Genomic DNA, 17,224 nt, shown 5'->3' with positions numbered 1-17,224 from the left:
CGTTTCATTTGTGTCAGAAATGGGCCTTTTTTACTAGTAAAATCATAATTGTTCGAGGCTTCTGCAGATGAGGACAGAGCCCATGGGGACGGGATGGAGACAGAGACAGAACCCACGGGGACAGGAACAAATTTTGTCCCCATGTCATTCTCTATGTGATGTGATTGCTGGTAGAATTGCACAAGGCATGGTGTTTGGAAATATGTAAAATCTCTTCCAACTTGAAGTCTGTTTAGCTGAAAACCTTTTTTTTTTTTTTTTAAATCTCTCTCATTACACAGATGTGATGCAGGAGAAATAAAAGTATTTATTTATGTTTACTTGACCAATTGGATAATTACCTAGACTTAGCTCATTAATTTGGGGATCCCTAAAGCACACCCTCTGTTTTGTGTGTTACTTAAGTGGTTATATTTTATCTAAATTTTTGATAGTAGGGTGAATTTGATCCAAACTGAATCACTGGTTAGGAAGAATCTGATATGAAATTATGAAAAGAATAGCTACCTGCTTTTGTTCTGACTGTATAAAAAATGTATTTTATTTAGGATTTCAGATAGATTACCTCTCAACATATATGGGGAAAATACAGTGAAATCGCACATCAGTGTAACAAGGGAATGGAGTGGGTTGATTTGAATGGAGTAAAGGCCAGCTGAAACTGGGTTTCTCAGTTTCGACTGAAACTGACTCAGCAGCTGAAATTTGGAGTTCAGTTTGGCCAAAAATGAAAACAGCTGCTCCCCCATCCCTCCCCAGGAGAGAGCATGTCCTCCCAGGCCAGTTGCCACAGTCCTTCTGCCTTACTACCTGAAAGCCCTCCCCAGGCCTACATTTTTAAAATTTGATTTCAAAAGAGGTTTTATTTATACCAAATAACCAAAATAATTACAGTACGGCCAGTTGTAAACGATAAATTATAAGTCATGGATTCAATGAAGTATGTACCAACAGAGAGAGCCATTGCAGCCACTAGTTTCTATGCAACAGGAAATGTACCCTGTATACATTTTCTAGTTTTTAAAGATATAATGTAAATTCCCCCCCCCCCCTCCCTCCCTGGGCCTACTTTTTAAATGTCGTGATGGTCTAATGACTTGCGCGTACCCTCCCCCCCTTTGGAATACTTGAGCCTATCTTTTAAATCTCCTTGTGGTCTAGTGGCTTCTGGTCAAGAGCGATCCATAGTCACTCTTGCCCCTGCTGGCTCCTCAGCTAGTATGGCTGCTGGGACTCCCCGAGCAGCCTTGTGAGACTGCTGTGGGAGGTCCCAGTGACCATTTTGGGATTGGAACCAGCAGGAGCTCATTATCCAATTTTATTTGTGCGTGCATCCCAGAAGACTTTCAGTGCCATATATAGAATCTGGGGGTATATTAAGATATCCACAATTTCAAAGGTGTCACCAGGAAAGACCAGTGGCCCTTAATATAAATAATACTAACCAGAAGATCTCGGTGTTCAGATTTGCTCCCTTTCAAGCTCTGCGGAGCAGGTGCAATTCTCATGCTTCTTAGTTTTGGCAACCATGAGATAACAAGAGTTGCTCTACTGGGTTCTAGAGGGGGATCCCCATGGAATTATACTCTGAGGGATGGGGTGCTTAGGGATGCTTGTAAAATTGTTGGATATTGGCTATGATTAGTTATTTTTGTTATGTATGGTTTATTTTTGCAATAAAGATTTGAAAAGCGTGAAAAAAAGTTACCCTACTAGGTCAGACCAAGAGTCCATCAGCTGCTTATCCTGTTTACAACAACGGCCAGTCCAGGTCACAAGTACCTGGATTTCATGCTACATAATCCCAAGGATAAGCAGTGGCATTCCCTAGGTCTACCTTAATGGTTTATGGCAGTGATTCTCAAACCTGGTCCTGGAGGCACTCCAGCCAGTCAGGTTTTCAGGATATCCACAATGAATATTCAGGAAAGAGGTTTGCATGCACTGCCTCCACTGCTTGCAAATCTCGTGAATATTTATTGTGGATATCCTGAAAACCTGACTGGCTGGAGTACCTCCAGGACCAGGTTTGGGAACCACTGATTTATAGACTTTATTTTCCTCCAGGAATTTGTCCAAACCTTTTTTAAATACAGCAAGATTAACTGCTTGTACCACCCAACAAAGAGTTCCAGAGCTTAACTATACAGTGAGTGAAAAATATTGTCTTTTATTTGTACTTTATTGCCTTGTTTGCATGCAAGACTGCCTTTGACATAGTTACAGGAATTTCATTAACATTCTCAAATTGAGTCTTTTTTTTTTTTTTTTGTCCTGTTGCCATGATAGGTTTTTGTTGTACAAGGCATCCCAATAGGTTGTGAACTTCTGTATTTTGGCAATGTGGTTCTGACCAGCACCCAGAGCTATATGTTGCAGATGCAGTTGTGAAACATTGGTTGAATTCTACCCTTTCACATTCTCAGATCAGAAATATATTCCAGATAACAGCATTATACTGTTTATATTTAAGTCTTCTAACTTCACAAATTAGAAACACTTATTGAATGATAAATACCATTTGTGGTCTCAAATTTCAAATTGCAATATGGCCGGCAACTCAGGAAAGCAGGCTTGCAGCAATTTTCTTATGTATGTTATTAACATTTATATGCCACTTTTGATTCCATACAGTCTGATGTTAAAGCATGTATTCCAATTTTCTTGATCCTCTAACTTTATCGTATTTGTTTTTTAAATTGTTTTTGCAGATGTTTGTATCTTGGTGCAGTCCCTTTCTTGTCTGTCCTCTATCACTTATACAACTTGCCTTCATGATAGGGCAACCAAGGCTTTGAATTGCTCTTCATACTTGCCCACAACTGTACTACTACTGTAGCACCAAGAAGGTTAGATTGAGAACAGGAGATGGTACGAGTCTATCTAGCCCATTATATGGGTTGAAGCCAGTAGGTGGAGCTTGCTAGCAGTAGGCGAAGATTGCCACCACACTGGTTCACTCAAAACAATAGTAGGCAGTCCGTTATTTCTAATAATCTTCTATGTGTGGTCTAGCTGTAAAAAGTCGAAAGCTGTTCCAGTTGGATAGGTAGTGTCTTAAAAGGTGGAGGACAAAAGATTTTCTTTTTTACTTTTTATTTATTTGAAAGTTTTTCCCATATGTAGATATAAAATGTAATGAAATCAACAAGAATAGACACTCAAGTCCTGCCAACTCCAAGCCCAAAGGAAAGGAGTCCCTGAAGAGACAAAAGGGGAGCAGAATTCCATAGGATCTGTCCCAAAAGAAAGTTAAAAAAACAAAAACACTGCCAAGACAGACTGCTAGCGCTGCAGAATATCCAGAAAGCACAGCCATGGAAACTCAGCCTGCAGTACAGCCGGAAACAGTTCCCTAAGGGAACACATCGGCATCATGAAGATTTACAAGGCAGACTAGTACTGGGAAGGGAACACAGGGAATGGAAACCAAAATAAAGGACCTGCAGATGGCATCTTAAAACTAGTAAAATGGCACGAAAAGCAGCCAGGACGGAGGAAGGCTACAGTGAAATATGTAACATAGTAACATAGTAGATGACGGCAGAAAAAGACCTGCACGGTCCATCCAGTCTGCCCAACAAGACAGCTCATATGTGCTACTTTTTGTGTATACCCTACTTTTATTTGTACCTGTGCTCTTCAGGGCACAGACTGTATAAGTCTGCCCAGCACTATCCCCGCCTCCCACCCACCAGCCCCGCCTCCCACCACCGGCTCTGGCACAGACCTTATAAATCTGCCCAGCACTATCCCCGCCTCCCAACCACCAGCCCCGCCTCCCGATCTCAACTAAGCTCCTGAGGATCCATTCCTTCTGCACAGGATTCCTTTATGCTTATCCCACGCATGTTTGAATTCCGTTACCGTTTTCATTTCCACCACCTCCCGCGGGAGGGCATTCCAAGCATCCACTACTCTCTCCGTGAAAAAATACTTCCTGACTTTTTTTTTGAGTCTGCCCCCCTTCAATCTCATTTCATGTCCTCTCATTCTACCACCTTCCCATCTGTGGAAAAGGTTTGTTTGCAGATTAATACCTTTCAAATATTTGAACGTCTGTATCATATCACCCCTGTTTCTCCTTTCCTCCAGAGTATACATGTTTAATTCAGCAAGTCTCTCCTCATACGTCTTGTAACGCAAATCCCATACCATCCTTGTAGCTTTTCTTTGCACCGCTTCAATTCTTTTTACATCCTTAGCAAGATACGGCCTCCAGAACTGAACACAATACTCCAGGTGGGGCCTCACCAACAACTTATACAGGGGCATTAAATCCTCTTCTCTTCTGCTGGTCACTCCCCTCTCTATACAGCCTAGCAACCTTCTACTTATGGCCACCGCCTTGTCACACTGTTTTGTCGCCTTCAAATCCTCAGATACTATCACCCCAAGATCCCTCTCCCCCTCAGTACCTATCAGACTCGCACCACCTAACACATACGTCTCCCGTGGATTTCTACTCCCTAAGTGCATCACTTTGCATTTCTTCGCATTGAATTTTAATTGCCAAGCCTTAGACCAATCTTCTAGCTTTCACAGATCCTTTTTCATGTTTTCTAATCCCTCCCGGGTGTCTCAATTTGAACACTGCCCATTTTATCTCTGCTGAAAATTGAGGAGTTGAGCCAAGGTTCTCTTTTCAATGTCACAGAAAACCCCCAGTGGCTTCAAAAGTGCGCCCAAGTGTAGACACGTGACTTCTTCCACAGACCTGCACAGCTGGTGCATTGGGTGCCTTGGGCCAGATCATGACCCCTCTGATTGTGATCTGTTAAATGTGGGTGCAACTGGCTCAAGTGGAACATCTCTTTGGCTGTTTGAAGGCCAGACCATCAACTTCAGCACCGGTAACATCGACCTCCGTGACTGCTCCAACTTCGGCATCCACTGGGAGTGCACCAACATTGAGTGGGTCTCCACCTGCCTCGACACTGGGCACTAGTATCGGCCTTCCTCGATGCATGGTGCCAGGAGCACCGGGACAACAGATCCTCAGATACCCAAAAAGCACCAACACTGGGAGGAGCATGCCTCCCCCTCCTTAAAGGTGCTGGTGCGCAAGTCACTGAGCAGCCTGTTTCCCACTACTGGTTTGCAAACATTTTTATCAATTGTAGGGCAGAAGGTGAAGAATATTAAGACCACCTCCCAAACAGGACAAGACAATATGGCAGGGCTACAAGCCACTGCTAAGGTGGGTGGGTAGGATGTGAAGAGACCTCTGTGCTGAGACAATTACAAATGCAGACCTGTAGGCCATGTTTACAGAGCTTAAAATACTACAAGAAGTAGTGACCAACATCTGAGAGCTGAAGAGGTTACCGAGGCCTGCTGCCACACCTGGTGGAGATAGAGCAGCGGGTGGAGGCAGTTAAGTGCCAAATTGAGGAGCAAGCTACAGATTTCAAAGAACTGGCTGGAGGTGCAAGTGGTAACCCTGCTAGAGCAACTTGAGGACTAGGAAAATCACTCTAGAACAGGGATTCTCAACCAGTCTTTGGGACACACCTAGTCAGTCAGGTTTCTAGGATTTCCACAATGAGTATGTATGAGATTTATATCTGAATGGAATTTCATGCATACTCATTGTGGAAATCCTAAAAACCTGAATGGCTAGGTGTGTCCTGAGGGCTGAGTTGAGAACCCTTGCTTTAGAGCAATTTAAAGAAGCTGCGGTCCCAGAAGTAGATGGTGATTGAAAATTGTACAGAGACTATACAATAAAACATGCAGATCGGAGATCGCTACTAGCATACGAGCCTGAGCAGGGCTGGTCTTGAGCAGGGGCGACAGGAGCAGTCGCACAGGGTCTTGTATGCTAGTAGCGATTTGCATGTTTCTAATCTACCCCCCCCCCCCCCCCCCAATCTCCTGATGATCCCCACACACACACGCACACACCAACTTCCACCCCATCATACACCCATACATTTTACATGCAGAGGGACTGGGAAGAATTTCATGAGCCATGCTCTACATGCTTACCCCACTTTTTGGGGATGAAAAAATGAAATGAAAATGTCCCATTTGCTTCAGCATTCTTTTATTGAAAAAGAATAGTTCTTGAACATCAAAAAGCTGAGCTCAAAACATAACAAAATCTTTCTTTGAATCACTGAAGCCATAAACCACTTCCAATTTTGATATGGAAATAGGATTGAGGAAACTAATAGTTTCTAAAGAGAATTTTAATTAAAAAAATTATGTGTTGGTAAAACTGGTTCCTTGTCTGCCACTGCTCTCTGTATACTCCAGCTTGGGCCAGCAGGCTCAGGTCTCCAGCAGCTGTTCCAGGAAAGCAGGCCTCCGGGTGTAAAGAGATGCTTCATTGCCTTCACCTTTTATAGTCTCATTACAAATTCTTCATTTAAGAGACATGGAACACATAGTAATAGAACACAGGCTTGCATTTCAGGCAGCAGCAGCAGCAACTAAGAAAGCAAATAGAATCTTAGGAATTATTAGGAAAGGGATAAAAAACAAAAATGAGGATGTTATAATGCCTTTGTATCGCTCCGTGGTACGACCGCACCTCGAATACTGTGTGCAATTCTGGTCACTGCATCTCAAAAACAATATAGCAGAATCAGAAAAGGTACAGAGAATGGTGACGAAAATGATAAAGGGGATGGGACGACTTCCCTATGAGGAAAGGCTATAGCGGCTAGAGTTCTTCAGCTTGGAAAAGAGACGACTGAGAGGAGAAATGATAGAGGTCTATAATACTGAGTGGAGTGGAACAGATAGACATGAATCCCATGTTCTTTCCAAAAATACCTAGACTAGGGGACACGCAATTAAGCTTAAGCTACTAAGTAATACATTTTTAAAACAAACCAGAAAAAAAAGTCTTCACTCAACATGTAATTAAACTCTGGAATTCATTGTCAGAGAATATGGTAACAGCAGTTAGTTTAGCAGAGTTTTTAAAAAGGTTTGGATAAACTTCCTGAAAGAAAAGTCAAGAATCCATTATTAAGATGGACTTGGGGAAAATCCACTTCTTATTTCTACAAGAAGCAGCATAAAATCTGTTTTACTGTTTTGGGATCTTGCCAGGTACTTATGACCTGGATTGGCTACTGTTGGAAATGGGATACTGGGCTTGATGGACCTTCGATCTGTCCCGGTATGGCAATGCTTATGTTCTTACATTTTTTTTATAGAACCAGAATTCCTACTAGGTGAAACCAGTGCAGACCTGCTCAGCCTATCCATGAGCCAAAGAATGATAATTGCAGTGGTGGAGCAGGAGTAAGGATGAAGGGCAAAAAAAAAAAAACCCATCCCGAAAGGCCTATGGTGCCTTGCTAGCAGTCCTGTTCTGTTTCCTGTACTACTTAGTCTGTCCAAACTAAGGACATCTTAGCTGTTGGTAGCATAAGGTTTACTTCCTGCAGGATGTCCCTTTTCTCAACATTAGTTTTGTCATCTTCTGTATGGCCTTCTACTATTTTGGATAAATGAGCATACTAGTTCTCATATTTAATATAACTCACCATTGCCCCTCTCTCTGTCCCAAACCTGCTAACGTTCTATGGAACCGCATCATAACTTCTAGTTACCTAGGAATGCAATCTGTAGTAGTGAGGGTTATGATTTCTTGTACAGCAAAAGCTCCCTAATGTTTACCATACAGTCTGTTGTGAAATTCTGATCTTCAGTAGTGATGGACACTGCGCTGTGCAAAAAGTCTGATCTGTGGGAGTGTGCAAGCTTTGTACTTTTTTGTTCAGCTTAAGGCTAGAGACCTCCAATTGCAGTTAATGAGGCATAACCCCACTTTCTTCTGACAAAACAGCTTCAGCTTCTTGGTAGAGCTAGTTGAAAAATGTGATGGTTTTAGGAAGCTTGTCAAAAGCTGATGTGTCTTCTACACTTCAATTACCCTTGCATATAGGTTCCATCTGTACCAGTCTACTGAAGCCTCATAATCTGATTACCCAGAAGTAGATTGTGGGTTTAAGGCTTTTTGGGATTTTTTTTTTTTTTTTAAGTGAGCCAAGGGAACACATCTTTCTAAAAGGAGAGGCAGAAAAAAAATACTTTAGCTTTAACGCTTCTTGAGTACTGGAGGCATGTAAGCTTGCCAGAGGAGGGGCTCTTAACATTGGAAATCCCCTTTCCTTGGTAATCCTGACTGTACTGAAAGAATTCTTCCAGTTCGTTAGACACCATGTTCAGGATGCCTGAGGGATGGAAATTTACATAAGATTACTGGCAGGATTCATGACATTCAGTTACTATTTATTTCTTTTTTTATTCTTTCCAACTGAATGGCATGTTGGAAAGAAATGGCACATGCGTTGAATGTGTATCTGGGGCCAAAATAATTCTTCAAATTTTTCAAGTAATGTCTCTTCACTTGCTGCTCCTGTCTCTGCTAAATTTAAGTTAGAATCTCTCAGGGCACTGTAGACTTGCGAGAACCGTTGGGATTCATGCAGCTCTGACTTCATGGGGGGGGGGGGGGGGGGGGGGGGAAGGAACAACTAGAAGTTGCATTACGAAAGAGTTTTGATGGCCATCTGTCGATGGGAGGGAACAATGAACAGTTTGTTCATAGTAACATTTATAGTTAACATAACATTAATTTAAAATCCTTTATAAATCAAATAATCATAATTAATAGATCCCTAGATTACCGCACTAGTTCCCTTCCATCACCTGAAATTTAATAATGAGTTGGCTTTTCTATATCTCCAAATGCCCATCGCTTAAACTAGGAGTAGCCAAGTTTCTAGGTAGTTTTTCTAACATATATAATTCATCCATACATCCTTAAATGGTGAAGTGGGGGCCACTACTAAAAATGTCCTGTATAGTTCTTTCCATCTTAATTTCCTTAACCATTGGAATTTCTAACAGTTGATCCTGACTTGACCGTAACCGGTGGCCCAGCCTATATTAAGTACCTGGGCTGGTTATTCCTGAGTGCTGAAAAGTTACCATTAGAAATATAATCCTTTCCAATTCCTGCAACAAGAGAAGCCCTTTCATTACAAAGCTTCCCATTGTCCTTCCTGGGTTTTTTTTTTGTTTGTTTTTTTCATAAGCTTGCATTCTTAACACTCTTTGGAAGCCCCATTAATAATAACCAAAGAAATGGCTGCCCTAAATACCTGTGAGGCCATAACTCATGTACCTGTCTCATTATACCATATGCTTCTTTACATTGGACTCCAGATTACACTGCATGTTTGTTTTTGTTACATTTGTACCCCGCACTTTCCCACTCATGGCAGACTCAATGCGGCAGGCAATGGAGGGTTAAGTGACTTGCCCAGAGTCACAAGGAGCTGCCTGTGCCGGGAATCGAACTCACGTCCTCAGTTCCCCAGGACCAAAGTCCACCACCCTAACCACTAGGCCACTCCTCCACTGCATGGATATCAAAACTCTAAAATTTCACACAACCCCGATCCCTCTCCATAATTCTATTTGCTAACTGTGAATAGGTAGCCCTCTCTTCCTTCCTGTGAGATACATTCTACTTTGATTTCATGTGGGATTATAATATGAAGCCCTCTGACCAACCACTCCACGATTTGATGTTCTATAATTAAAAGAAAATTATTTCTGCTTCTAAACCTCACGCTTTTATATCATACTGATACCTGTGGGATGTTGAATTCATCGTGTTAAGTGTGGCTGGTCTGAGTGTGAGCTGTAGGTTCTTGATCTTCAATGGAGGTGTTTTGTTTTTAATATATAATTTCAAACATTTTTTTTTTTAGATGTATAGTCAACTCTGGTCTGTGAAAGTTTGGTATAGCAAATTTTAATAAACAGACTATTCTGTTTCTTGTTGTCTGCAGCCGGGAAGACTTCCAGCGTATTCCAGAGCTGGCCATCAACCCGCTAGGAGACCGGATTATCAATGCCTTTTTCCCTGAGGGGTAAGTTTCTTATCTTTTAGATGTTTGCCTCATGCCTTTTCATCGGTGGCTTAAGCTGTTAATATTTCAGGTAGAGTAGGAGTGATGCCTTCTTTCAGTCAGCCAGGTCCTTAGCAGAGAAGTAAGTTGGACCTAAGACCAGAGTATAGGTTCCCTTTTGCATGACCTTGAACCGTGAAGGCTTGAACTTTGCCCACCCCTTCTACACCAGCACCATGTCCTGTAATTACAGGTCAGCAGACAAAGTTCAGGCTTTCTGAATCGGAAACCCTGCCCACATCACTAATGTGTTTTGCTTGCAATTTATAGCCTGCTTATCACCAAAGGTGCAAGGTAGGAGGACATAATGTACAAAAAATGCATTAGTAATAAGAACAAATATAAGATATTCCATAAATTCACTCGGAACAAACTGCATACAGATCACCCCCCCCCCCCCCCCCCATATAGATAATGCATATTTCAAGTCTCTCTTTAAGTGAGTTTCAAGGTAGACTTGGATACTTCTGCTTGTATCTGCCAGTCAGACTGAAGTCACTCTAAGTGAGTTTCAAGGTAGACTTGGATACTTCTGCTCATATCTGCCAAAGACTGAAGTGTTTGGCGTATGGTGTTGACCGCTTCTTAGACACCACTTGTACTGGAGCACAAGCTCTCAAACTGGAGGACCAGCAACAGCAGGAAAACCAAATACCCCACAGACTTCTTATACTCTTAACTACTTTCAGGGAAGTTAAACATGTAGCAAGAATGCAAGAGGGGAGAGTAAATGTGATAAGAAACGAGTAGCTGTTATTTAACAGTATGACAATGCTTCCTGTGGGTTGAATTTTAAAGTGGATCTCTTAATGTTGCCTGTAAGTGAATTTGGAACTATTGTGCTCTGTGTGGATGAAGACTTCCCAAACATGCATATCTGGGGTTTCCATTAAATGCAAATTTTGGATATCTTAAACACTACAGATTGTGAGGTCCCCAGGACAGGTTTAGGAAAAGGTTGTAGTGCATTACTACACATATGTAGTAGGGTCCACACTTAAATTGCATGTTCAGCTTGTCTGCTTCATACTTCCCTGGTTTAAGTCACATTGGGTCAGTCTGTTTATTGTACTTAACAACCCAGGGCTGGCTGAGGAAGCCCACTTGAATCCATGCATTGTTCAGAGTTTAATGATGGTATATAATTTAGTGTGTCTGTTTTTTTTTACCCTAGAGAGGACCAGGTAAACTTCCGTGGGTTCATGAGGACTCTGGCTCATTTTCGACCTATTGAAGATAATGAGAAGAGCAAAGACCTAAGTGGATCAGAACCACTAAATAGCCGTAGCAACAAACTTCGCTGTAAGAATCCGCTTGTTGCTTCAGCAGTACTTTTACTTGTTCAATGTGTTACTTTTTTTTTGTTCCTTTTGAGTTAGGTAATGGCACCGTGAGCCAGCCTTCACATCTAGAACCTTCTTAAGGATATGGAATATGTTTTTGTTGTGTTAAAGCCTCCTCATTCTCTAGTCCAGTCCTTGTAATGATAGCCCTGGGTCTATGGTTGGAGGTCCCAATACTTGTACAGATCTGAGGCTGTTCACTAAGTGGCAGCTTTGTGCAGCAGCTGGAGCTCCACCCCCACACCCCAAGATATGAACACTGCCTCTGCTGCACCTTCTTCAGTTCAGTGCTATTTTTTTTTTTTTTTTTAACAATTTACCATCTTTCTCCGAGGGTACGGAGTTCCACTGTAAATATTTTGGGTGGGCTTTCCAGACAGTTGTAATCTCAGACCTAAGTTTGGACTGCTTTCCACAGAATTATTGTTTAGATGGGGGAGAGGTTTTTTAGACTAGGGGATGGGGGATTTGGCGAAGAGAAGGAGGGCTTTCACTTATTGTATAACAGTAGGAGGTATAGGAGCATAAGTTTGTTTGTGTTTTGGGGTTTATTATTTTCCAGTTTTCAAAATTTGAAGGGGATTGGTGAAAGGGGAGGAAAGAAGGAATGGTGAGATTTTCAGGTTCTACCTCTCATGTTTTTTCCTTTCAGCCCTCCTTGTACTTGTTGGGGGGTGGGGGTTGTTGGTTATGGTCTTTCAGTATTGCAGTGTACATCAACAGGAGGGAATCGTTATACATTATGCCTTACATTGCTAAGTTTGGGGATGAGAGCTTTTTGCTTCCTTTGTTTCTGAGCTAGTTTTTTTTGGGTGGCGGGGGGCTGTACTGGAATAAATTATTGTTGGTGTTTTGGAGTGATGTAAGAGTCCAAGCCCTTCAGTATTTGTATCTGGCTTGTATGGGATGCTCGTTGGAGGAGGGGAAGGGAGTAGGGAAGGATTATGGGGTAAAAATATTGAATATTTGTTTTTTATTTATTCAATAAAAATTGTTTAATGTTAAAACAATTTGCCAACTAGGTGAATGGTAGTGGTTTGCTATACGAGCCTAAACCATTATTCTGTACATAGTGATTTGAACATACCTTTTCCCCTTTGGGCATGTTATTCCTTGTCTCTCATGTATGCCATCTCTACAGAAACTAAATTTGTCTGGCGAGGATGTTCAAGCAGGTACCATTCAAGTAAAGCCTCGTAGCTCGAGACCTTCAGCCCTTCTTGCCCCAAGTCAGTCTGTGGAGGCTCCATTCCTTTGCTCTGCACAGCTCTCAAGGATAGGAAGACAGATAGAATAATACTGTTTTTGTTTATTTTCCTTCCAAGTTGCTTTCTGTCTCTATGACTTGGACAAAGATGACAGGATTTCTCGGGATGAGCTCCTTCAGGTAAGTTCAAGTGTTTGTGGTTTGGTGCACCAGTTTTGTATCCTTTTTTGTATGGGAGAGATATGTATCTGGACTCCGTCTTATATGCAGTCTTGTGTTTTTAAATAACTGCTTTAGTCTGTTAGTCAGAACTGACTTGGCATACACTATGGTATGACTGTGCTTTAGTCAAGGGGTATTAGACCTTCTGTAAATGAGCTTAAGAAATCCTAGGGCAGGGGTGTTCTCTATTATGGCACCAGTTTTTTTTAGAATAGATTACTAGTTCCTTAGTGGTGAAAGCTAGGCTGTTACATGGTGAGAGCATTTCTCCTGACCCCCCCCCCCCCCTCCCACCTTAGGTCTCATGGTATTTCTTTGTTAGGTGGATTTGGGATTTCAAGGGGAAGAGGTTGATGTGCTCACTATAGGCTTTTTTTTTACATTTTTGGTTTTGTCTTATACACTACTTACGTTTGGATTGCAGAGGTGGCTTAGAAACATTCTAAATAAACTCCTGGCTCAGCCACTGAAGATTTGTGAGACGCCAAGGCTTGTGCTTTGACACACCCTTGCAGATGTTTGCTTACTGCTGATGATATCAAGAGCCCTATGGGCAGTTGCAAGCATGAAATCTCTTGATATTGCATAAACTTCAAGACAATTGCCCATCCTTATACTGTCTCCTATTAAATTCATAGTGAAGTTCGTCTTAAGCGACAGCTTAAACTGTCCTCATAGGCCATCAGGGTAGAGTAGAAGCTCCCCACCCTTGACCTATCTAGTGTCAAGTAAAGCCACCTCACTTGAAGCACTGGTAGCTGGGGGGGGGGGGAGGTTTTGTTTTATAAATGTATACATTTTTATTTTTTACTTACCGTCTTTTTGAAGGAATTCACTCAAGGCAGTGTACAGTAAGAGTAAATCAAACATGAGCAATAGACAATTACAGCAGTAAAAAATATTCAAATAACAATACAAAGTATGTCATTAGTATACTACTTGCAATTATAAGAGAGACTATGTATGCTTTTTAAAACTGTGAGAAACTCTAAGTGCTGCTTCTAGCACCAGGCTTTCTGTTTTGATAATGGGTTAACTGGGTTTACCCTGGCAGCCCTCACCTTGAGATTGAAGCTGCTTGTATCTTTTAATAAGGTGTGACTGTGCTGATGAATGCATTGAATGATCTAATTACATGCTAGATACATCTGAACAGCAAAGCTATTTTTGGATTACAATGACAGATGAGGGGCACATTGTGACTGAACATAGCTGCTTTCATCTGTTTTGCTACCCTGAATCTGATGGTATAGCTTTTCACACAGTGGATATGGTCTTGGGATATTTATAAAAAAGATGGGGTGGCAGAGCCTCTTCTGTCTGAGGTTAATTGTGCATTCATGACTGACTCTGGGGGTAGTAGATGCTTGGAATACAAAGCATAACATTCAGGTCCCTGTACCTCTGCAGGTATTGCGTATGATGGTTGGTGTGAACATCTCAGATGAGCAGTTGGGCAGCATTGCAGATCGGACAATCCAGGAGGCTGACCTGGATGGAGACAGTGCCATCTCCTTCACTGAGTTTGTGAAGGTTAGAAAATAACTCCTTATGACAAGAATACCACATCCTTTGCTATTTTAAGACTGAAGTTATCTTGTTAAGCTAGGGCTGCCTTTGGGGGGGGGGGAGGGGGGAGTACAGAGGTGGGAGAATTCTGGTGCTTTTTGTAATATCTTGTATTTTTTGGGGAGGGGGGGTTACCTACTCATTTGGGTTTAGCAAGCAGCAGGAACCTTCATTTGCAACTCAACCTGGATTTTTATTTATTTTTCTTACATTTGTACCCCGCACTTTCCCACTCGTAGCGGGCTCAATGCGGCTTACATATTATATACAGGTACTTATTTGTACCTGGGGCAATGGAGGGTTAAGTGACTTGCCCAGAGTCACAAGCAGCTGCCTGTGCCTGCAGTGGGAATCGAACCCAGTTCTCCAGGACCAAAGTCCACCACTCTAACCACTAGGCCACTCCTCCACTCCCTTATTTAATGTCCCCCTTTTTTTAATGTCCTTTTTCAGTGCTTTCAAACATAAGACACCCCCCTCATGCCAATATCCACTTACTAAGTGTTGCTAAGGGCTGTGAGCAATGTCCCCGTAGCATTCTTGGCTGACCTTGCTAGTGAAAACCTCACTTTGCTTCCACTAAAAAAAAAAGCATAAAGGGACTGCAAGGCTAATCTGTCTGTCTGATCCCGTGCCACAGCTCCAAAGCAACCTGATCCTTAATCGTTCTTCCTTGTGTGCTAGCCTTTTTTTTTTTTTTTAATGGTCAAGGCCAAAGCAATAATACCTTTCCAGTGTTAGTCTATTCAGTGTCGCTACCATCCTTTTTCATTCTGGTAATTTCTTTTGCTCCTTTTGGAAGCTGACTTCCATTTACATCCACTGGGGATATTTCTGCACCAGGGCCTCTTCAGCTTCTGAATCCTGCTGTGTCTGTACTTAATATACATCTAGCTTAAGGCTTTGGTGAGGGCGGATCCTGACCTATATGCCTATGCCTCTGTCAGATCTCTCATCTCATATTCTTATTTACAGGTTTTGGAGAAGGTGGATGTTGAACAGAAAATGAGCATACGCTTCCTGCATTGATGTAAGAGAAGTTCTGCCTCGTGGAAAGGACCATTTTCCCTCTCGCTTTCAGCCTCAGTGAATTTGTCCTGTAATATCAACTTCTTCCCCTACATTCTTTTCCCAAGCTTTTTATACACCTACGTTATCTCTCATTACCCCTACTTTCCCTTTTGGAGAGAGGATGAAAACAGGACTTCAGTACTCTAGTACAGCTACTCGAGTTATAATGTGGTACACCCTAAGACTTTCCCATTCTGTTTAAAGTGAAGTGGTAGGGAGTGAATTTAGCAGCTCTCTGTGTTTTGGACCTGATTTACTAACTATTCAGTACATCTGCCTCTTACCTCCAGGCTGTTGCTATATTGAGAGGCAGTAGTTTGAAGACCTGTGCTCCTTTCTATGAAGAGCATTTTTGCCCCAAGCCAGCATTTAATTTTTTAATCTAGCCAGTGCAATCTTTGAGATTACGAGCGGTGGGTGTTAATAAAGGTGCTGTAAGTGGATAGTGTGGCAAGGGAAGCATTGTGACCTTACCCAAACTGTGCTCCTTCCAGAATATCAAAGAGCTGGGCCACAGCTTGTTAATTATACTTCCCAGAGCCAATGATCAGAAAGCTGTCATTTAGTTTCTAACTTGAGCACGATCTGAGAGAGCTGGAGTCGGCAGCAATGAACTGGAATAGGCTGGGGCCTTATCCCTCTGTGACTTTCTTTCATATTCCATTTCTGTCTTAGGATCCTACTGCTGCTATGTCTTGCCATTATAAGTGGTTTGGCACAAACAATTTTCTTTAGGAAATACTTGTAAGAGCAGAGATTTTTTTTTTTGTGCCAGTCATCTGCTTCTGTACCTAGCTCCCCATGGCAGTACTGATGCACACTTCTGTGTCCTCATGGGTAAAGCAAAGACAAGGCCAGCAACCAGACTGGCTCTGCAACACTACTGCATTTCTGAGTGCTTTGATCTATAAGTGCTTTGAAGGAGGAGGCATAGTTTATCTAGTTTATTATTTTACTTGAATCACTTTTTTTAGGACATAATTTTAATATATAATTTAGGTGATGTCTCGTTACTTTTTAGGAAAGAACACAGAACATGTTGGTCATCAGAATTATAACTCTAAACTTGTGCCCATCTGGTTACTGGAAGGTTGTTGTGGGGTTGTTGTTTTTTTTTGTTTTTTTTTTAATTATTGTTAATTTTCTTGACTAAGAGCACCAAAGCTTAGCATGGTCAAAAAGTATGGACTGCTGCCAGTTCCCCAAGTACCATATGAAGGAAAAGGAAGTGGTGGGTGCCATTTTGCCTTTTTCTTTTCCTTCAATTTATGCCATGCAGGATTTTTTTGTTTAAGGAGAAGAAACACAATGAACACTCATTGGTTAACTGAGACGTTATATTTTGTAATCTTTGTGATTTTGTTTAAAATTCAACTGTTAAATCAGTTTTGAAATTCTTTGCTTGTGACTAAATGTATTGGTGTAGTCTTAAGACTGAACAGTGTGCACTTTAGTTATTAAATTTTGCAGTGTGAATGTTGTGCCTTTTATATATGTCATATAACTGGCATGCAAAATTGTGTGCTGTTGAGGTGCATATTAAACTAAATTGGCTAATGAGCCAACTAGTGATAACTGGGTGATAACAATATTTGGTAACATTTTGGATTTGCACATGCATGTGGGAAAGAGGAACCCGAACTATAGCTATGTAATGCAAGGTTCCACATTAGGAGTCACTGTTGATGATACATTGAAATGCACTACTCAGTGTGCAGTGGCAGCTAAGAAAGTAAATAGTAAATAATACCCAACAACTTATTAGGTATTAGGAAAGGAATGGAAAACAAAAATGAGGATGTTATAATGTCTTTGTAGCACTCCATTGTGACCGCACCTCAAATATTGTGTGCAATTCTGGTCACCGC

At 41.6% G+C, this 17,224-nt stretch overlaps 1 protein-coding gene across 1 annotated transcript in view; it reads left to right on the top strand.

The window, feature by feature from the left end:
* CHP1 (calcineurin like EF-hand protein 1) overlaps nucleotides 1–16,832 on the top strand; it is a 34,333-nt gene extending 17,501 nt beyond the window's left edge. Inside the window, exons 3-7 of the mRNA XM_030214076.1 lie at nucleotides 9,825–9,905; nucleotides 11,119–11,246; nucleotides 12,613–12,674; nucleotides 14,127–14,249; nucleotides 15,261–16,832. Coding sequence (XP_030069936.1) covers nucleotides 9,825–9,905; nucleotides 11,119–11,246; nucleotides 12,613–12,674; nucleotides 14,127–14,249; nucleotides 15,261–15,314 — 448 coding nt within the window. The 3' untranslated portion in view covers nucleotides 15,315–16,832. The remainder of the gene's footprint in view (nucleotides 1–9,824; nucleotides 9,906–11,118; nucleotides 11,247–12,612; nucleotides 12,675–14,126; nucleotides 14,250–15,260) is intronic.
* The last annotated feature ends 392 nt before the right edge of the window (nucleotides 16,833–17,224 follow it).

The sequence above is a fragment of the Microcaecilia unicolor genome, chromosome 9 (genome assembly GCF_901765095.1).
Source record: "Microcaecilia unicolor chromosome 9, aMicUni1.1, whole genome shotgun sequence".
Taxonomy (NCBI): Eukaryota; Metazoa; Chordata; class Amphibia; order Gymnophiona; family Siphonopidae; genus Microcaecilia; species Microcaecilia unicolor.
The sequence above is the reverse complement of the archived record's forward strand: the minus strand, read 5'-3'. Positions and strand labels throughout refer to the sequence as shown.